The sequence below is a fragment of the Suricata suricatta genome, chromosome 4, assembly GCF_006229205.1.
Source record: "Suricata suricatta isolate VVHF042 chromosome 4, meerkat_22Aug2017_6uvM2_HiC, whole genome shotgun sequence".
NCBI classification, from domain to species: Eukaryota; Metazoa; Chordata; class Mammalia; order Carnivora; family Herpestidae; genus Suricata; species Suricata suricatta.
This window is the reverse complement of record NC_043703.1, coordinates 136,205,330-136,228,490: the sequence shown is the minus strand read 5'-3', so window position 1 is coordinate 136,228,490 and position 23,161 is coordinate 136,205,330. Positions and strand designations below refer to the sequence as shown.

The window sequence follows — 23,161 nt, the reverse complement described above, 5'->3', positions numbered from 1 at the left end:
AGGAGGCCTTCCCAATCTGGACGGCAGGGACTGTTTTCAGTTCTGTGAGCTCTGGGGATCGTTCCCCTGTTCTTTTCTGTTTCGTCTTCCCCTGGTCTCAGGCAGCTCCCTCGCACTTACGCACATAGCAGTGCCCAGCCCAGGACCTGAGAGGACTCCTCCGCCCTCAGCTCTCTCTGTGCAGCTCTCTCCTCTCACACATTTCACCTCCACATTTTGGCTACGCTGGCCTCCCAAAACTCCGAATTCTTTCTCCTCAGCTCAGTTAGGTTTGGGTTTCCCATCCCTGCATTATGGCCTGAAAACTCTCCAGGCAGCAATCTGGAGCAATTATGGTGTTCTGCTGGTTTGCTTCCTATTTCTCAGGGATCACTGCTCTGGGCTGGCAGTGTCTGAAAACCACTGCTTTGATGATTTTATCTGGCTTTCTAGTTGCTTAAGACAGCAGCATAAACCTAGCCCCTGTTCTTCCACCATGACTGGCAGGGCAAAGCCTCTATATTGTTTTAATGTTTATTTGAAAGAATAGATTTCATTATTTTATTCATAGTTAAGTAGCAACGTAGAGAGTTTAAAACAGAACTAAACTCTATGCCTCATTTTGGACAACGGAAAAGATGAAATAAAAGAACATATGTAACAATACTTTTTAAGCTATAAAACACTATAACTCATAATCATGTACCAACACAGTTACTGTTAGGAAACAGGATAAAATACCACTAAGAACAGAGGACCTAAAATAACAAAGATGTCTGGAGAGAAACTTTGGTTCCATTTTCAGAAATGTATTCTAACTCTCAGTAAGCCATCCATGACCAGACTTCTGTTAAAACCATAAATGTAAAAATAAAGTCGAGAGAGAAATCCATCACCAAGACTGGTTGGTCAGTTTGTCTGTGGTGAAGAAATAAAAATCCCAAGTGCTGTCACAAAACAGATGTGAGGAAATGTAGTAATGAAGGAAGTAAACTAAGTCACCCTTAGCAGTATTTCTGTGTGTCTCTCTGTGACTCAGTTTCTCCAGAGCAGTCATTTTGAGGAATGAAAGTAGTTAAAAATGACCGTAATCTGTGAATTCTACAGCATTATACAGATTAGAAAACTACCTTCATGTTGGTACTTTTCAGATGGTAAGAGCTCCATGATATAAAGAGCTGGGTCAATTCTCTCAGTGATAATTAACTATTCAATAAAGTAAATAATCTAAGATATAAGAATATGTATTTCCCAGAGGTCGCAAAGTGATTTTCAATTTGAATGGAAACAAATTCAGTCAGTAATGACTTTTATTTTCTTCTAACCTGGGTCTTAAGCAGTTGAAGCCACTCCCTATTAACTAAAATAGCTTATGGGAATGATTCCCGTCTAAATGCTAAGATGGCATTAGCTGTCAGTCGGTAAATACAGCTGACAGATCTGTAGGTATAAATGCCTTTGGCTTTTCACAGGAAGACAGTAAATCAGCAAGAGAGAGCGTAGATGAAAACATCTTGCTATAACAAGGCAGCAGGACATTGGAGCTTTTTAAAAATATACCCAGATTCTGTCAAGTATAAGATACCAGAGATTTTTAAATGTACCATTCAGTATAAAAGGGAAAAAATGCTGCCAGATAATTTTGACATTTCATAGAGAACTGAAAACAAATTCTAATTTCAGATGAATTGTGGAAAATGGGTAACTTAAAATTCATGTAATAATTAACTTCAGATCATAGTCAATTATACAGAAAAGCTAATGAAACAAGGCCCTGAAAATACTTGCAAACCATTAACCAGACAGATAGGAATATGAATGAAAGTCCCGTGTTTCACCAGAATAAGTAAAAAATAAAATACTCCTATACGTATTGAAGATACTTATAAATTGAAAATCTTTGAACTAAAAGAGAAAATTACCACTCTGGAGTTTTTCAAAGGGGGAAAAAAAACCCTCCTATTTTACCTATTGTTAACAGAGCACAAACCATTATACAGGTAAGACTGGTTGTATATTTTGAAAAATCTTTAACAGAAGTTGGATTTCAGAATCAATGACATACTTGGAAAAGCAAAATGACTCCATTGCTAGGAAAAGTCAAAAGTCATCCTATAGAAGATCAAGTGTCAGAGACTATTTTATCTTCTGCTTGCTCACAATACCCTTAGTGATTCAAACAATACACTGGGGCATTACCCTATAGCAAAACTGATGCTCATGTCTGAAGACAGAGAACAGCCATTTTCATATAACGAAGAATTCAGAAAATATTTTTTCTTCAGAACTACTGCTTCACAACCATTGGTTCCTCCTACCTCTCTCATGAAAGATTACGGCCTAGTTTGGCATAATTAGTGCTCAAAATATACAGTGGTTAATTTACATAACTCAAGCATCAGTTCTTGACCACAACTGATTTTGAACTTCTCTACTTTAAGTACTTGATTAACAACCAACCAAGAGTCATTAATAACAGCATCATCTTAATCATACTTATTTGGAACTCTAAGATCACTCTTTTTTTTTAAGATCACTCTTTTTAATTAATATGCAAAGAAATCCTTAAAAACCTAACACCAACTTACCCCGTTTCAGGGATAGTTTAAATGATAAACTTGCTGGCAGTTAGAAAAAGAATGGCTTATTCCAAAAAATGAATAATTAACAAAAAGAATAATGTAAGGAGCAGAGATAAGAGAAAGGGACTTCCAGAGCTGGGTACATATAACTAACTGAGAGAGGTCCTATTAATAATCCTCTTGAGGGGCACCTGGTTGGCTCAATCTGCTAAGTGGCCCACTTTAGCTCAGGTCATGATTTCACAGTTCGTGAGCTCAAGCCCCACATCAGGCTCTGTGCTGACAGCTCAAAGCCTGGAGCCTGCTTTGAATTCTGTGTCTCCCTCTCTCTCTGCTCCACCTTTGCTTGTACTGTCTCTCTGTGTCTCTCAAAAATGAAAAAAACATTAAAAGAATTTTAAAAAATTATCCTCTTGATTCCATTATGTAACATTCAAAGGCTGAAACCTGACCACATTAAAAATATTCATATTACAACATTCCAAGATTCTAGAGTTTAAACAATTACTGAGTTAAAAATTAAAATCATTATAAAAAAACAAAATTTTGTCATATGGTATATCACATGGAAGTGTTATCAACCAGTTAACTATTGATCACTAAAAGGACATCTTTGCCTCTATGAGAAACATACTTGTCAGTAAAGAGACCCACTTACTTGTCAAAGCTATACTGGGCCATTCTAGCAATGAACGTTGCTTCCCCAACCACCTGAGCCATTCTTCCAAGGGCTTCCCCTGCTGCACATCGTAAGATGGGGTTTGGGTTGTCAAGAGCACCCATAACTAGAGTCAGAGCAGATTTACGAACTTCCTCAGGTCCTAAAGTACTTTTGTTTTCAGCCAGGCCCTGTGGTTATTTAAAAAAAAAAAAAGCGGGGGGGGGGGGTTCAAAATTCACAAATTCAGTTAATAAAAGAAAATGAACTGCTGCAATCTTTGTAAATATACATGTATCTTCATCCATTTTTTTCAACCATCTTTTACTTTCAAAATTTTTTAAGTTTTTATTTTAATCACCCAGTGCTCATCATGACAACTGCCCCCCTTCATCCCCATCACCTGTTTCACTCACCCACCCACCCACCTGCCCTCCGGTAACCAGTCTGTTCTCTAGAGTTAAAAGTTTGTCCAGTGGTTTGTCTCTCCCTCTTTTTCCCTTTGTTCGTTTGTTTCTTAAATTCCACATATGAGTGAAGTCATATGGTACTTGTCTTTCTCTGACTTATTTCACTCAGCATTATACTCTCTAGCTCCATCCATGTCATTACAGATGACAAGATTTCATTACTTTTGATGGCTGGGTAACATCCCATTGTGTATATACACCACATCTTCTTTATCCATTCACCATTTATGGGCACTTGGGCTGCTTCCGTATCTTGGCTATCGTAAATAATGCTGCTATAAAATTGGGGTGCGTGTATCTACCATCTTTTTTTAAATTGAAGTACAGTTGAAATACTGTACAAACCTACAGTTTTAGGTGTACAACATCATGATTAGATAATTCTATGCATTAAGCTATGCTCATCAGGATAAGTGTTGTCACCATCTGTCAATGTACAATACTATTAACTACATTTCCCAGGCTATACTCCCATGACTTATTTATACCTGTAAGTTTGTACTTCTTATTCCCCTTCACCTATTTTACCCAGTCACTCACCTACTCCCCTTCTTCAGTCTTCTTTCCCATGCATATATACTATGCCCAGAATCAATAACTCTTAATCACTTTCCTAAACATGATTCACAACATGATATATAACAAGCTTATAGTCAATCAGCCCTAAAATGAACAATCCCTAGAAGTATCTTTATCCAAAAACTAATGCTTTTTATATATAAAGGATTGCTTTTATGTATAACAGATGCTGTACTATTAAGTCAACTGATAGACATTTATCATTAGAAAGGAAAAAGACTGATGAGTATGAAACTTTGACATGTTTACATAAAAATTCCAGAGAAGATAATTATGTCATCAAGAGTACATTTAATGTATATAAAAAGATAAAATAAGGTAAAAATAATCAGTAAATTAATATCGATACAGTTTGTTCATCATATTAAATGTTAGTATCTCTGTTCTAGGTACACCTATTTGTCATGGAACCTAACTTACTTACAGGAGACCAAAAATCCAACTTATGGTGCCTGGAGAAAATGTTAACTACAGTGGAGGCATTAGCAAGTAAATCTATAAAGAAAAGTATACTGTAGAGCGATATTACAGTTGGCTTGCTAGCCATCCAACCACTAAAGAAGACTATGACCACTTAAGTCTTTTTTAAAAACCTCAGATGTTCATAGTAGCTGATGGTCTCTAAATAGGGCATATACTAACAGTTATATAAATGATACAAACTTCCATTTCTATACTCAACGCCAATGTCCCTTTTTCCTGATGTTTACAAAACATGATTTAATTCATGCCCATTTAAAGATTTGTACTTGTTGTCATTTTAACAGTAAAACCTTATAATAACCTTAGTGCTGAATAATATAAAAAAATTTTCAAGTATGTCATGAGAGGCTGTAGGCTGCATAAAATAGTGCATGAACTCAGAGATAAGGAAGATATTGGTTATTTCACTTCAAACATGTAGAAACCAAGGTTCAAAATGTTAAAGGAATTGCACAAGACATAAACTTTATCTAGTTAACTTTAAGTAGAATATCAGATTTCATTAGTCAGACATCTTTGAAAATTCTATAAGAACTTATGAGAACTTATAAAATCTGAAAGAGCAGATCAAAAAATGAACTTTAGCATTATTAAAATATAAAAACACTTATTTAGTTGCAATGAGCCTAATAGTTTGTAATAATTTAACATAAAAACATAGTTTTCAAGTGATATACATTCAATCATCATAATGGTCTAGATATACTTGCCTTATTAAAGGCATTAATTAAATCTTAGTTCAGAATATTTATTTTTTAAAATTTATTTTATTTGAGAGAGAGAGAAAGAGAATGTGCGTGCTCAAGTGGGGGAAGAGGGGCCAAAGTCGGGGGGTGAGAGAGAGAAAGAGAGAGAGAGAGAGAATCTTAAGCAGGCTCCACATGCAGTGTAGAGCCCATCTCAGAGCTCTTTCCACAACAGTGGGATCATGACCTGAGCCAAAATCAGGAGACACTCAACCAAGTGAGCCACCCTGGCACCCCCAGAATAAAAGTGAATACCTTTAGTGCACTAAGAACAGCAGTAAAAATATTGAGCTGCACAGCCTGCTGACGGACACCTTTAGCTTGTTTAACACATTCAGCAAAGTGGTCCAACATTTGTAATCTGTAGTAATAGAATAAAGATCACATCAGCAAAACCTTTTATTCAAATATGGCTCAAGAAACATACATAAAAAGATATAAGCTAATTGGTAACAAATAATGCCCCAGGCTGTCTCATTTTTATTTCATTCCTATAGCTGGTTCAAAACAGATCTCCTCTCCTGAATTGATATAGGGACATGTGGTTTTTAACTGGAACCAGGCAAGAGACTAAGTATTAAGTTGCAATGAACCAAATAAGGTCATAATTTCAGTGCTAACACTAACACCAGCATCTAACAAAGTACCTGGCATACAGTAGGTGCTCAAAATTCCTTGAACAGAATTAACAATCACTAATTATGTGATTGTTAATTATGTGTGGAAGATTTTTAAGTTGGAAAATTTTAAATGTGGCAGAATTTTTTTTCTTCTTTTAAAATACACTCTTGGGGCACCTGGATGGCTCAGTCAGTTAAGCGTCCAACTTTGGCTCAGGTCATGATCTCACGGTTCATGGGTTCAAACCCTGCGTCGGGTTCTGTGCTGACAGCTCAGAGCCTGGAGCCTGTTTCAGATTCTGTGTCTCCCTCTCTCTCTGCCCCTCCCCAACTCATGCTCTGTCTCAAAAATAACTATAAAAAATATTAATGGAAGAAAATTGTACCTCATGTCCTATTCTCAGAAGCTAACTGGGGGGTTTATAAAGGGATTTAGCTTTGGTTATTTTTTTTTAATGTAAAAAATCAGAAGTGAATTTTTTTTACTTCAATTTTTTTAAATGAGACAGTCAGAAAAAAAAAGTCACAGCCATCTGAGACTATTCTGAGAAAAGAGAATGAGATCATTTTAGATTCTTCTAAAAATAAAGCAGATGGGCAAAAGAATCCAGGAAGTTGGATTCAGTACCAAAATAACTATGACTTAGAGTAGGAAATCAGGATCTTCCTAAGGGGGATCTCCCTAGGCCACAGGTCTCAGGTCAAAGTGTTCTGCAGAAATCACATAGGAAGGGGCGCCTGGGTGGCTCAGTTGGTTGAGCCTCCGACTTCGGCTCAGGTCAGATCTCACGTTTGTGGGTTCGAGCCCCGCATCAGGCTCTGTGCTGACAGCTCAGAGCCTGAAGCCTGCTTCCGATTCTGTGTCTCCCTCTCTCTCTCTGCCCCTCCCCGCTCATGCTCTGAATCTCTCTGTCTCAAAAATAAATAAAACATTAAAAAAAAATTTTTTTTTAAAGAATTAAAAAAAAAATCACATAGGAAGAAATCATCTAATTCTTTCAGTAGGCACTCCAATGAGAGTTACTGGGGCTAACATTGACTACCACTCACTCTGACATAGATCCACATCTTCTATGGATGAGGAAGGGGGCATCATTCATTCACCCTGCTTTCAAGAACACACTCAAGAAGACACACAGGATCCCCGACACTACCAGAAGCATGATTTACCGATAACCGACCTCAAATACGTAACCTTTTTAAAAACCTCATTTTAAAAAACGTTTTTTCATTATAAAATATTTGTTCCATTTAATTTGAATATAAGTAACAAAAAAGGACCATCCAGACATAACTATTCTTACCCTCAGATACATCTTCTTTCAGGTTTTTTTAAAATAATTTTTAATGTTTATTTATTTTTGAGAGTGGGAGGGGCAGAGAGAGGAGGAGGTGGAGGATTTGAAGCAGGCTCTGTGCCGACAGCAGAGAGCCCAGGGCAGGGCTGGAACTCACAAACCATGAGATCATGACCTGAGCCAAAGTCGGACACCTATCTGACTGGGCCACCCCGGCGCCTCTCAGGTCTTTTCTTTACAGTACCAAACTGGGGTCATTTCCTGCCTTTTATTTTACTTTTATCATTTAACACTGTATAAGGAGTGTATCACTATCTGTATAAAAAATATTCTAACCTATTGACTTTCCATAATAGATCAACTCATTCCTCCACCATTGGATATTTAAGTTATTAGTTTTTAATATAATTTATTTACTTGTAGTTCACCTTGATGTACAAAAGTGATTGAATATAGTTAAGATAATCCTGGACTCTAGTTACAGCTCTCATAACTAGCTGTATAACTCGGGGCAAACCCCAAACTCAGACCTAGATTTCCTGATTTAAAACAAGGACATTAAAGTAGATGCTTTAGGAGATTCTTTCCCCTTGAATATTCTTCAATATTCATGTGGCAACCAAATGTTCTCAAAGATACCTGGGCAAAGTGAAATTTTACACTGAAAATTTTTCCCTCAAATTAAAAAGCAATTAACCAAGTAAACTAACGCATTTTTAAAAGACAATATTTACATTATTTTTTATATTGATGCTATCTTTATACACAAACATAACAATGTTTCAAAAGCATTGCTTAAAAAGATTTTTTATTTTAAAGTAATCTCTCTATCCAACGTGGGGCTTGAACTCACAACCCCTAGATCAAGAGTTGCATGCTCCACAGACTGAACCAGCTAGGCACCCTTAAAAGGGTACTTTGTTCAACAAGTTATCTGTCTTACACTAATTCATTTTCACTCTTCCTTTTCAGAAAACCGCCATAAATAGACAAAATGCCTATGAAAATTAGGGATCCTGCCTGTGGACACAGAATATAGCAAACAAAAATGCTCCTATAAAAAAACAACCTGTTACTTTAGTTTCTCAAGTTTCAGGCTAAACCATACGACGGACAAACACTATTAGAGAGTGGACTTCACACTCATTAACTTCTTCAGTTATAAAAACAAAAGAGTTAGCAAACTGATGTCTCTAATTAGAGATCTACTGAAAACCTACTACACTGGCAAAAGAACTATTAAGGTGAAAATCTTGCTGTTTTAAGACAGTCCACAGGACAATGGACGCCAGAGGCTAGTAACAGAGCCAAATCTTAAAAAGTTTCAATTATGTGGAATTTTCAAGCAATTTTTTTCATCATGTGTCACTTACGTTATTAAACTTATAAGCCTATTGTTTAAGGAGTTCACCTTATGGCAGGTAACCGAGATGGGAAAATCTATTGTTTAAATATAATTTACATATATGTTTTCCTGATAGATAGCTTTATTTATGTTAAATACTAAAAAAGTATTTTTAGTTTTTATTTTATTGCTTTTATTTTTTAAAAGTTTTTATTTAAATTCCAGCTATTAACATAGTGTAATCGTTTCAGCTGTGCAATATAGTTACTCAACTCTTCCATCCAAATGCCCTTCTTAATCCCCATCACCTACTAAACCCAGCCCCCTACTCACCTCCCCTCTGGGTATAATTTATATTTAACTCAAATTATTTGATCGATTTTATACTAACCGGTGTTTATAAGAGACATGAGGAAACACTACACCAAAAAGAGCCACGGAAGCATCAATGACTGAAACCCCCAGAGGGAGGGGACCAGGGACAGCTTCGCCGGCAGGGATGCGTAAATAAATGGAGGATGGGTCGTGCTCGAGAGCACCACTTCCAGATGCGCTGTTAGGCTGCAGCTACAAAAAGAATGACATAAAAGTCTTTCAAAATCTACTTGAAGAAACTCACAAAGTATTAATCAGGCAACAAGAACAGAATGCGAGGGAGGATAAAAGGTAACACCATCACCAAGAAAACCAAAAATGACTGAATCTAAAAAAAAAAAGAAAAAACCAAAAATGATCGAATCTGAACATTTTTAAATAGATAAAAACATGATTTGGCAACTAAAAAAAGCCATCAGTAACACCTTGTATAATTTTAAGAAAATGCTTATTCATTCTAACATTTTTATACTGCCCACCTTAAAATGTGTATGCAAAACAATATCAGGAATAACTTAAACTCATGAAACTCATTAAAAGAGGAATTTGTAACTCTTTTTTAACAGAATATAAGAAATTCACCATTTTCCACTACTTTTTTTCTACCACCAGGAAGCGATCTTTAAATGTCTAAGAGAACTAAAATAAATTAAACTTTAGTCTGAAATATTTTCTTTTAAAATGATGATGTGTAACAGCCCCATTGCCTTTGATGACATAGTATTTCAATTCCCTGAGTAGTTTGCTACCTGGTCTTCAATTGATTTATGATCAGTTTCTTGAAGCCAGGAACCAAGAAGAACACTGTCATCATAATGACAGAGGGACCTGAGGAGGGAAGTGGTTGTGTTGGCTGAATTATCAGTCAGAGTGAATTCTGCCACCAGTTCTCTAAGAAGCGCATTGAAAGATCCTAAAAAAAAAAATAAAACCAGAACTTCAGATCAGACATGAAAGAACAGTTTTTATGAAAATTACAATCACTGTCCACAAAAAGAAGCAACATGTTAAACAGGGATAAAATAATTAAGTCCCCCTGTTTGCTTTTTTAAAAAAATCTAGGGGCACAGGGATGGCTCAGTCAGTTAAGTGTCTGACTTCAGCTCAGGTCATGATCTCACGGTCTGTAAGTTCGAGCCCCATGTCCAGGCTCTGTGCTGACAGCTCAGAGCCTGGAGCCTGCTTCAGATTCTGTGTGTGTCTCTCTCTGCCCCTCCCCTGCTCATGCCTCTGTCTTTCTTTCTCTCAAAAGTAAATAAACATTAAAAAAAATCTGTATCAAATACTTTAATGCTGTTTTAATATACAATAATAGTATTTTCTTTTTTATGATTGTATTATGCATTTTAGCCCAAATTATTTAAAGTAACAAAGAAACTCAGAGAAAATATTAACTATTAAATTTACTATTTAAATTTAATTAAACATTGAAATTTAAGAGATATATTAAATATTTTTAATGCTTTAAATATTTATTTAAATATACTAAATACAACACGATTATTATTTATTATTAATGACCCAATGATGTGTAGACACTGAAGCCAACCACATCAGAATTCTTGGGTATGGCTGAACTGAAGACAAATCAATGGCTTTTTTTTAATATTAACATTTTATGTAATATTTGATATCTATAAAGTAATTATTCTCTTTCAAGATTCCTAAACTATTGGCTATATTATAATATATATGAAGCAGTTGACAATAGTAATTAAAAGCATAGACTTTGAAGCTGAACCAGGTGGGTCTGAATCCAAGCTCTGCCACTTACTAGACCTCAGACTTAGGTAAGTTACATTACCTCTCTGAACCTGAGGTTCTTCATCTATAAAATACAGATGAATTACTTTATAAAGTTGTGGGTAGAGTCACAGGAGATAATACACATAAAGCGATTAGAACAAACCTGGAACATAGTAAGTGCTCAGTGAGAGGTCGCTACTCTATATGAAGAAAAGTAAAATGGTTGTCTTCCTTTGTATGGTCAGGGGACAACCTTGGTCAGAACTCTGTGACGCTGTGAAGAACTGGAAAGGTATACTGGAGAATTTTTATTAGCTACTGCAAATTTTATTTACCTTCATAAGTTTTTGGTGGTAACAAAGCCAAGATATCATAAAGTCTTAAACGGACCATTGCAGCACTAGCTTTCAGATGAGCTCCGTGGGCTTTAATTACAGACGGAATGCTAAAATATCAAAAGCATAGTTGGTGTCAGCTTACTAGAATTAGTGTTATAGACATGTTTAGCAACCTATCAATGTACTGTCAAAATACATTGGCGAGTATAACAATTTCATCTTAGTTTATACTGTGACCTTTATTGGAACATTATAAAATACAATTTTATTTCAATCCATTTTATTTTAAGGTCATTTTAAAACAGTGAAGTTTTACATGTTTCCTGTAGGACATGAGACGGAAGTACAAAACATATTATTTATCAATATGTAAAACTGGATGTTAACTTGTCATAATCGCTTACTTACTGTGACATCATAGTCATGGCACATTCAATTGGGGTCATCAATTTTCTAATCACATCTTCAGTTAGGAGCTCAGGGCAATGTGCAACAAAACTCCTCATTGCTAGGTAAAAATGTTTAATTCTTAATTATTATGAAATATAAGGTTCTGAAATCAGGTCAAATCAAATGAAGAACTAACTGCAACTATAGAGAAATATCATTAGAAAAGTCTAGAAGAAAGAAACATGTAGGGAGGGAAGATATCTGTTAGGGAGATTTCTGTGAGTGGGAATTTAAAGGTCTGTAACATCACTGAATTCAGATAACTACAAAGAAAGCAAGACAGAACCAAGTGTGGACAAAATGGTTCAGTGAGGGGGCGCCTGGGTGGCTCAGTCGGTTAAGCCTCCGGCTTCGGCTCAGGTCAGATCTCATAGTTTGTGGGTTTGAGCCCCGCATCAGGCTCTGTGCTGACAGCTGGCTCAGAGCCTGGAGCCTGCTTCCGGTTCTGTGTCTCCTTCTCTCTCTGCCCCGCCCCCTCTCATGCTCTGTCTCTCTCTGTATCAAAAATAAATAAAACATTAAAAAAAAATGGCTCAGTGAGAAGGAGTATCTTTGCTGCCTCTTTAGCAACAGAACTAAGACAAAAACAGCTCTCAGATGTTTGGGAACAGAAGTGACACCTTGCCCTGCCACCCTTATGCTTTAAGCATATACCCCACGGTTTCTCAGGGTTTGGAAAAAGACGCACTTTCCAACCAAAACAGAACAGAGTCACCCAGTGTAATTCTAGGTCCCAGTTGAAACAAAACTGGAACCTTTCCTGTACATTGCTGACTTCTAAACAAAAACAATTTTTTTTCATAATTTTTGTAACATGGATGTCAGAAAAAAAATGCATCTCAACATTTGCAGATTTGATAATGATGGAGGAAACAGCTGTTTGTCCGTTATGAAGACTTACTGTCAACTCAGTGACCTCAGAGACCCTGAGTGTCTTCTTCCTTTAAGCACCTACTGGGTTTCTGACATGGTGACAGTGCCTCTGTGACAGGTAGAAGACTGCAGTGACTGTGAGTCAAGAGGCCTGGGCTCTAACTCTTGTCTGACCATTAATGCTATCCTCCTCCTCCGAGTCACCACTTCATTTCCATCTCAAAATTAGGTTATTTATGGGATGCCTGGGTGGCTCAGTCAGTTAAGCGTCAGACTCTTGATTTTGGTTCAGGTCATCACCTCACAGTTTGTGAGTTTGAGCTCAGTGCTGACAGGCGGAGCCTGCTTAGGATTCTCTCGCTCCCTCTCTCTCAAAAAATAAATAAATATAAAAAATTAGGTCATATATAAAGTTTCTTTTCAAATCTGCAAGTCTATGAATTTATCATTAGACATTAACATAAAAATTTGAAGCAGTGATTTTCCTTAACCTCACAAATATTTTTGTAATAAAATTATATTCTGGGAGCATACCCCTTTCAGTTCTTACCACATAGAGCTCCAGCACGACCTTCCAATGTTACCTGCCAGGTAAAAGAATCGCCTCGGGCCTTCTCAGCCTCCAATTCCTTTAGAGAACGAGGGAAAACATTTCGCCACAACAACAACATCTTGGGCAGATGGTATCTAACCACAGATGGTCCTAATGGAGAAAAGGAGAATGCAAAACCAAACATACATAAAACATACATTCCCAAGTAAAGTCAAAGAGCCCCACACAAGCTTTCATAATAATATCATTTCATTCTACCTTCATCTATAACACTAAGAGCTTCAAAATATTTCTCTTATTTTCCAGTGTGATTGGCATACATCAGTGAATAAGGTGAAGGTTTGGGTTACAAGTACTGTGAAGTGAGCACCAGAACAGGTTTGGCCAACATTCATCATCTCATAGAGATACAATAAAATGAAAAAAAAAAAGAAAGGAAGAAAGAAAGAAATTAAAAAAACCTTCTCCTTGTGATGAGGACCCTCAGGATTTACTAGTCTCTTAACAGCTTTCCCGTCTGTCACATAGCAGGGCACCTGCAGTCACCGTGTCGGACATTGTGCCCCCAATTCTCTACCTTTGATCACCTTCCTCCGCTTCCTCCCCAACTCAAAATGTTTTTTATTCAGTAAGTAAAATAAATGTCTATTAAAGCGTGATAAAACTCACCTATGAAATATCAACATTTTTAGCAGCCAAACATAAATCCATAGAAAGTACTTTAAAGGAAATTACACAACTATCTTCAGAATGGTGGATTGTGTGTTATCAATTATGAAATACATCTGGGACACATTTTATGATATCTTTTATATAAATACATATGGATATAAACATATACACCCAATCACCTATATATTCCTCCATTTTGGGGGCAACTGATAATGGTTCATTTTGTTTCATGGAAGAGCAGTGTGTTTAAAGTAGGAACGTGTATTTACACTGCTAAGGAATTCCTTAACATACCATTTAACATATTTAACATAAATTTCTGGAAGACTTACCACTTTATTTTTTTCAGAAAACTAGGTCAAAGTAGAACTTCTAAAACATAGAGGCTCAGAGTGGTGAGTCGCTTTGTAGCGCACACACGCTTTTTACAGTGGAAGTTGGACATGTGAACCAAAAAGCAGACACACCTCATCACCATGACAACATTTCTGTTCTAAACTTTGCCTGCATCTCAGATACGTCATAGCATTTAGGAAAGTGAAAAAGAGAAGTGTAACTCCAGAAAAGCAGCACCAACAAAACCACTGAAACGTGACTTTACCACCTCACTAAAATCATGTCACTGTCGTCACTTTGGGGATGGAATGTGCCCCATACTTTCACCTCATTTGGTTAACACTAAGCCAATTAGTTAGACACAGCTAGTCTGATAGTGAAGGTGACAGTTTTTTACTTTTTTAAAGTGAAACTTTATTAACAATTTTCTCCTTAAATGTACTTAAGCAGAAATTACCAAAAATAGAAATCTACTCCCAAATGAGAGGAAAAACACCTTCACCATTTTACCATGTCATTCAAAGTCTAGAATGTGAAGTTTAATACTGTTAAATTACATTTTATTTATAATCTACTGACAGTTACAGAGTAAGACAAGATCCTACCCAGATATAATTATACCTAAAGTCATAAGTGCTCCAAGTAGCAGCCATCCAGCCTGGGTGCGCTGTAAAGACAGCCTGCTATTTTGGGCAGCAGTTCGTAAGAGATCTTCAGCGATACTAACTACCATCTGCAAGAGAAGTTCAGAATTGGATTTTAACTGAAACAAGTTAAAGAAACCAAGTAAGAAAGTACAGAGCTAGTATGGCTTATTAAAAAAAAAAAGCAGCTGTTCTTTTTTGTTGTTCCCATTATCATGTTTTAAAAGAGCCAACATCAAGACCTACTGCATCTTGATTGTGCTGTTGCCTCTGAGGAGACCCCAAACAGCACAGGGGTTGACAGAGAAATAGAGAGCCAGACCACCTGACCTCACGGCTCAGCTTTGTCATTTCCCGGCTTTCTGACTGGGACACCTTAACCTCCCCCACTCAGTTCCCTCATTGGTGAAACAGGAATACTAGGAAGGCCAACCTCACGCCAGCAAGGATTGAATAAGTTAATACAGCAAAGCACTCAGAACAGTGCTGGTCCATGTAACCACTTGTTAAATGCTACTACTGGTAGTACAGTCATCCTATATTCAAAGATTTGTTGAACTCCTAATATATTTCTGCCATTAAGGTTATCTTGCAACACTTAGAGTCTTACAGAGGTCACAGGGGATGGGAAGTAACAAGTAGCACACCAATAAATGACAAAATAGTTAAGACAGATACAGGAGTGGTCCACAAGGGCAAAGGTTATCGTAGATGGAGTGGCTCCGAGGAAATTTCATGCAAGAGATGGAACTTGAATTGGGCTTCTGAACAAATAGATATGTTTGGTTCATGTGACCAAGAAGGAGGAGGAGATTCTACTGTGTGAACACAGGCATGAAGGCTTCAAAAGGTATGAAAGAGGGCAAGACGACTAGTCTAAGTAGAGCAGTCGGAAAGGAGAACGAATGGGCAGAATGACAGCAGATTGTGGAGGTGCCGCTTTACCAGACAGAGGGATTTCTATTCTCTGAGCACTGGGTAGTCCCTAAGGATCTCTGAGCTAATGTGAAACATGGAAGTGGTGTGGGGAGACCGGAGAAAGACTGCAGACATGGGAATCAGAGACAAGGACAAAGGGAGGTGGAAGCCGATACTCGAGTGGTAGCTACGGAGCTCATAAGAGCAAATGGATCTGGGCCTAATGTCCCAGAAAGAATAAGAAATTAAAAACCTAGCCCCTATCTACATATGTAAAGTTGCAAATAGCATTTACATAAATGCTTAGTATTCTTGAGAAAAAAACCACAATAGTATTAGTAGATATAATAGAAAGAAAAAGAAAAAAACTCATAAAAACCACTCAACTATTAATATTATCAAAATGCTAAATGCAATAGCATATTCTCTTGATATCTTGAATAGAGCAATGTGAATTTTTATCTCTAAAAGCTGAAAGAAAAGCTATGATTTCTACATAATAACTGATAAGGATCTGTTTTTTGTTTTTGTTTTTTCTCTAAAATAAAATGATACTATACCCAGACAACAGAATTAAAGAATTAAGTATCAAATTTGAATTAGGGTCTGTCAACTCCATAATAACACAACACTGTATTTTATATTATAGCAAAACTGTCATTTGATCACCCAGCTCAACATTAAACTCAGGAGGTGTTCCGGTAAAGACCAAAGCCCACAGGACAGCACTTGTAATTCCGTGGTCTCTGTCGTACCTTTCCCTTGGCATGAGGAATGCCCAATGGACACTGATGAACTCCACCTAACAAAGCAGCCATTGCGAAGCTGTATCCGCTAACAGCTTCTGGTGACGTCTTCAAGTTGTTGAGCCGTTCTGCACACCTGTCTAGAAATGGTGTCAACTGGAAAGGCAATGCCACAGCCACACAGCGCAAACACCACGCGGCAGCAAGCCGAGCGGCCATACTTGGATGGAGAAGTACTGAAGTCACCGTCTCCAAAAGTCCTAAAAAGAAACACTCAAAAAATTACTCTTGAACAAAGTCCAATGATTCCATGAACTAGAAGACTACATGTAACACGATAATTAAAATCATAATCATTATGGTTTTAGCCAGATACATTCAGAACTTTGCCAAAAAATGCATAACATTGTCTCAGAAAAAGCAGAGACCTTTAGAGAAACATTTTCTACAAAAAACATGGTATAATTACATCAATAAAACATAAATGATGTAAAAATTAAATGAATATTTAACAAACGTGAGCCAATTATTACAAACTACCATGATGTCTTTATTTGTTTCCCTAAACTTTCTTCCACTATTTGTCCAACATTCACAATCACAGTGAAGCTTAACTTAAATAAAACCCAACTGATCTAAATGATCTGAAAACTGCTAATTATAAGGACAAGCAACTAACGGGGAGTCAGACTTTCTTTTTTAAATAGTGGAAGGAATCCCAGCAAGTAAGTGAATTCTCGTACCTATAGATGCTTCCTGAATAAGAGGGGAGGCGGTGGCGTTCAGGCTCTGCACCAGGCTCCCAAGCTCCTGGAGGGCACACACCATCACATGCTGGCTTGCTGCGATGTCTGCAGCTCCAGATTTGTTTTCACCACTAGTATCATTCACTACTGCTTCTGGAAACACACAATCATTTGTTTGATGTGCGTGAATTAAATCGTGATATAACGTTTTTGATTTATACAACTGACATTTAAGTTTATCTATTTATTTTGAGAGAGACAGACACAGCAGAAGTAGGGAAGGGGTAGAGAGAGAGAGGGAGAGAGGGAGAATCCCAAGCAGCCCACTGCCAGTGCAGAGTCCCTTGCGGGGCTTGAGTCCATGAAACTCTGAGTTCATGACCTGAGCTGAAACCGAGAGTTGGATGCTTACCTGACTGAGCCACCAAGGCGCCCTGCAATTGATATCTGCATATCACATTTACACCAGCTGATGTCTGGGTATTAAAAACTCTGTAATTATTTCTTAGCAGAACACTTGTGTATCTAAACACTGAAGTGACTTAAAAACACTGTTTAACGACATCACGACGGTACTTCAATACGCACTAGGGTATACTGTCTGCTTCCGGAACACACCTAACTCTAGTAAGAGCAGCAAAGCACAGTGCACAAAAGCACTGGCTCTGGGGAAAGGCAACTGGGTTCCAGTCCCAACTCTGCCAGTCACATCAGCAGTGCGACTCTGGGCAAGATACTCCACTGACCCAAGTCTTAATTTCCTCATCTGCTGAGAGGGTTAAGGGCCATTCTTGACGGGCACTATGGTGATTAAAAAGTCAATCAGATAAAGCAGACAGCACAATGCTGCCCATAATACATGTTCAGCAAATGTCAGCAGCCATTACTGTTACTTTATTATTATCATTGCTATCTCAAGTGCGGCAACACTGTCAAATTTCTGACTAGAAAGGGAGTAGATCTATAAGGAAAGTGGCTTTAGAATTTCTTACTGAGATGTTCCTCAAAGGCCCGTTAGCTTTGCTGCCCCCGTCCCTGACCTTTCACTAGAATTAAAATGTATTGAACATAAGACAACTGAAGACCCCTTGTCAGATTAGTTGAGAAGATTTAAAAAAATTTTTATTTATTTTTGTATTTATTTATTTTTAAACTAAAACTGTATAAAACATTTAATTTATTGGTCTTTTGGGGGTATGTGATGTATCACCAGTGCACTACAACTGAGCCTTTGATCTTGGCGCTTCATCAACATTAATAGGTTTGATTTGGTGACACTGCTGAGCAGCCAGCAGTTTCTGCAGAGGCTCAAGGGGAAGTCCTTTGGAGAAACATGCAAGTTTCTTTTGCATATCTACAAAAGTTTTAATTCACTCTGTTGACTTTCTCATCATTCACAATCTTTCTCTTCTTAAGATTAGTGGTAACTGGTTTTGCTTTGTTTTTAGTCTTAAAATTTTTTGGCTGGCCATATGAAATCCATTCCTGGACGTTTGCCCTCTTAGTTTGCTGCTGGCCATTGTCTTCAAAAACCTCGTGCAACTCAAGCTCCAAGTGACACCATCTGCATGACTTTTAAGATTCTTTTAAAAATCAAATGGCTAGTCTATGACCTTAAGAATAGTATCACTTATGTGACTATAAAACTCACTTACCTTTATTGTATTCATTGTGTATTAACACACTAAAAAATATATAATACATAATAATAGAATAGAATAGAATAGAATAGATTAGTAGATTACAGGCTGTAATTTTCATTATGGACCTCTTTATTTTTACCTATTTCTGGATTTGGAAATGCATGAACTCCACCTTTTGATTACTAAACCATAAACCCCTTGACCAGGTAATATCTATATCTGGTTCACTATTTTATTCCAACAATCTGGCAGTGTTTCTGGCACTCAAACATTTCTTCAACACATCAATGTACAAGTATTTTTCAAGTTGTGAAACTAGGACAAACTATTATTTTAAACTACCTAAAGAATGATGCCTTATTAATTTAAACACCTTTAATCCAAAACTCATATAACTTTTAGTTAGCCCTATGCATTTAAAAATGGTTTGCTAAGAAAGCTATTATAAACAATGAAAGGGGCATCTGGATGGCTCAGGTGGTTAAGAGTCCAACTTCGGCTCAGGTCATGATCTCATGGTCTGTGGGTTCGAGCCCTGTATCAGGCTCTGTGCTGACAGCTCAGAGCCTGAAGCCTGCTTCAGCTTCTGTGTCTCCTCTCTCTGCCCCTCCCTCACTAATGCTCTGTCTCTCTCTCTCTCTCTCTCTCTCTCTCTCTCAAAAAATAAACATTTAAAAAAAATTTTTTTAAACCAATAAAAACTATATGTGAATTTACTTTTATGGATTTTATAAAATGTTTAATGTATATTCTCTAAATATAAGTTGCTGAATATTCTCTTTTCATTGAATTCTTATTTCTAAAGACCACTAGTAGGCAATATAATTTGATTAGAATTAATAAAACTGAACTGTCCTACAGAATTTATGCCTTAACTTATATAGTTCCCTAACTGGATTGCAGGCCAACTGGATTGCAAGGAACCTTTATCTCATTCATCATTTAAACCCTGAATTACTCCTTTGCAAATCTCAGATACTCAATAACTGTTTGTTAAACTGAACATTTTGTAAAATGGACATTTCTTTGAAGAGGATTTCTTTTAATTATGAATTACTGAGGTTTCAGTGTGTCCTACGATGGGACATGTTTTCACAGTAAGCCTATTAATGGAGGGAAAACAAACTTGTGTTTATAAAAAAAAGGCTCCAAGCAGAAAAATTAAAATATACTGTTCCTTAAAGAAAGCAAAACACAATAGAGCTTACCAAGAGAGCTCTAATTTCCAGGATTGGTACTGGAAATAAAACAGAAAACCTAACCTTTCAAACATCCTACCCAAATCTGTAAAATGTATTTTTTTAATAACAAAATAAGACTCCTCAATAAAACTGACTGTTAAACACAGTCCAGAAAGTGACACGAACGAATCAGACTTATTATATTTATCAAAAATAATACAAAACTAAATGACTACTCAACCAGACACACCAAGATACCAATTCTTACCTACTGCTTTCATCTGTTTTCCAATAGCTTGGCATATTTCTTTAGCAGCTGCGATCTGGGCTTTTTCACCTAGCAAACTGCCCACGGTAGCTCTTAGGATAAAGGAGACACATCGTCTTGAGTACACAGCCTCTACATGCGTTTGCGTTGCTCGAGGATGGGAGACCAGATCCAGTACGTGCGACAAGAATGTGGCAAAGCTACGCTCCAACCACTGACCGCCCAACGTAGTCACAAACACGACATACGCCTATAAATAAAGATACAACCTCAGGTAAGTTATGTAAGTGAACTGAAATTACAGATAAAGCAACTACAGAAATATATGATGACAGCACGCAAAATACATTTGGGATGAAAGCTGAGAAAATTGAAAACTTGAGACCTGGTGGAAGTATCTTGGACTTAAATCTGTTCTTAAGATAACAGCTTCATGAAAAACACAAAAAGAGAGTGGAGAGGGAGGGAAGGAAAGCTGAATTCACCATAATGATGAGGAAGGTAAAAGGTTATGGGACTAAGAAAACTTGCACATTCTAAACAAACATTGACCTAGAAAATAGGTGCTTATGATAGTAAGATAAAAATGGTTTACTATTATTTTACACTTGTTTTAGGAACAATGTATAGTTGGGAGTGATTTTGATTAAGATCACAAAGAAACATTTTGTCTTATTGTGTATTAATTATCCTTAGATCATTAACCATAATACCTTATTTGATTATTATTTTGAAATTATAATTCCAAGTCAGGATTCATTTCAGAATTACATTGGTGATTAATCATTAATGATAAATCTAATCAAAGTATTAACTAATATGGCTGGCTACAGGGTAATTGGAGAACATTAAAATCTAAATGCCTTAAAAGCTATTTGCATATAATTTTAAATAAAATTGAATTATTTTATAGTTTACTGGTTTTCTGCCAGGTAAAATTTGGGAAAACGTTGTTGAATACTTATATAAACAGACAAAGGCTTATTTTTATTTACACATCATTAAGAATCTATCTTTCCATATAAGTGTGTAATTTGGAATTTGAATCCAATTTATTCATTTGGTAAAATAAATGTTTTGAAAGAAACCAGACAAGATTAAAGATCTGTGTGTACTGTTAATCAGTAAGAATGTTCCATGAGATTTCACAAGCGATGCAAACAGAACACTTTTATGCGTATACATTACAAACCTGTGTAACACCAACTCTGACTTCACGATTAACAGACCCTCCGACTTTTAACATTTCTCCACCACTCTTTAGAAAACCTGACCCTCCACGTAGAAATCCTGTGGCCATGAGTTCTAAGACTTCATCAAATGTCGCTCGCTTCACATTCTGGCGCATTACTTTCAGGAAGAAAAATAAATTCATAAGCAATATATCTCACTATTAGTTGAATAACACTTATAAGTCTAACGTAAAATTGAAGTAATTATTTTTAAGGATTCTTTACTACAAAGGAGATAGGGTCCTTTTGTTTTCTTATAGTCTTTAAATTTACAATATACTTGTAAAAATAAATTCAATTTTGAAGCTAAATGCTAGGAAATGGAAGGAACTAGATATTAAACGCAATTCAACAAATCTATGCCAAACATAGCCTAATAATAATGTTAATCTTGATATATGTAACACAACCAGGACAAAGCACACCCACAGGAGTCACTGATCATAGCCCTCATTCCCAACTGAGGTGGACGCAAGGAAACTTTGTCAATTCCATGCTTCCTACACAATGGTTAGCAATAAGTTAAAATGTCACTGGACTGCGGCTGACTTGCCATCTCTTGTACAGAGCTTCATATTTTACACAGTCCTTTCACAAACAGCTGCAAACATAATCCTCATAAAAAGTCTGTAGGAGAGGTATACAGTTCATGATTAAGTACATAAACTTTGGAATTGGCTGCTTGGGTTTAAATTTCAGCTCTGATGCTTAACAGAATACTTAACAGAACATAAATTAACACAATCGCTCTAAGCCTCAACTTCCTTATTTATAAAATAACAGTACTTATACAGGCTCCTGGGTGGCTCAGTCAGTTAAGCATCCAAGTTTGGTTTTGGCTCAGGTCATGATCTCATGATTCATGAGTTCAAGGTTCATGAGTTCAAGCCCCACATTGGACTCTCTGCTCTCAGCAGAAAGACCATTTCAGATCCTGTCCCTCTCCCCCACCCCTTCCACCTGCGCACGTGTGCACACGCCTCTCTATCAAAAATAAACATTTAAAAATAAATAAATGAATAAATAAATAAATAATAGTACTTATACTTCATAGGGTTTTTGTGAGGATTAACTGAAACAATTCTGTTATATGCTTAATTCACTGCCTGGCACAGAGCACTTGGTAAATGATACTTGTTATCATCATTTAATTGCACAGATTGAAATTATTATTATTAAAGATAAAGACACTAAAGCTCAGAGGGTTTCATAGCTAATTAACATAAGAGCCTGCACTTGAATCTATGACATCTGATTCTCCTTCTACTATATTGACATGGAGTAGGGGTGGGGACAGTAGCAGACGGAGGCTCACTGAGCATCTACTCACAACCATCCCTCACTGAGGCATCTCTATGGAACTGTGAGGCACAGCACAAGACACATGACAAATCAAGGGTGCCTCCGATGCTGCTTAAAATAATCATAAGAAAGAAAGAAAGAAAGAAAGAAAGAAAGAAAGAAAATACTGTACTATAAGAAGGGTCTACTCATCAGAGACTGGAAGTCAGAAACCATATAAAGTACCAGACTCCAGTCCCTTGAAGATTACGCAATACCATTTCATAAATCTTACTTGCTTACATGTCCAATATACTAGATATATAGTATCTTATATATTATTATCATAAAAAAATGTCGATATCAAGGAAAATTCCATTTGGGTAGTAGACAAAGATA

At 36.7% G+C, this 23,161-nt stretch overlaps 1 protein-coding gene and 1 pseudogene across 4 annotated transcripts in view; both read right to left on the bottom strand.

The window, feature by feature from the left end:
* Positions 1-23,161, bottom strand: part of HEATR5B (HEAT repeat containing 5B) — a 97,278-nt gene that overhangs the window by 60,885 nt on the left and 13,232 nt on the right. For all 4 annotated transcript variants that reach the window (XM_029937954.1, XM_029937956.1, XM_029937958.1 and 1 more), the window contains 12 exons: positions 21,442-21,599; positions 20,250-20,499; positions 17,155-17,310; positions 16,421-16,671; positions 14,725-14,836; positions 13,093-13,245; positions 11,628-11,727; positions 11,217-11,326; positions 9,885-10,048; positions 9,152-9,327; positions 5,753-5,858; positions 3,220-3,410 (listed from right to left, as the gene is read on the bottom strand). In XM_029937954.1, coding sequence (XP_029793814.1) covers positions 3,220-3,410; positions 5,753-5,858; positions 9,152-9,327; positions 9,885-10,048; positions 11,217-11,326; positions 11,628-11,727; positions 13,093-13,245; positions 14,725-14,836; positions 16,421-16,671; positions 17,155-17,310; positions 20,250-20,499; positions 21,442-21,599 — 1,927 coding nt within the window. The remainder of the gene's footprint in view (positions 1-3,219; positions 3,411-5,752; positions 5,859-9,151; positions 9,328-9,884; positions 10,049-11,216; positions 11,327-11,627; positions 11,728-13,092; positions 13,246-14,724; positions 14,837-16,420; positions 16,672-17,154; positions 17,311-20,249; positions 20,500-21,441; positions 21,600-23,161) is intronic.
* Positions 18,375-18,677, bottom strand: LOC115290392 (annotated as a pseudogene).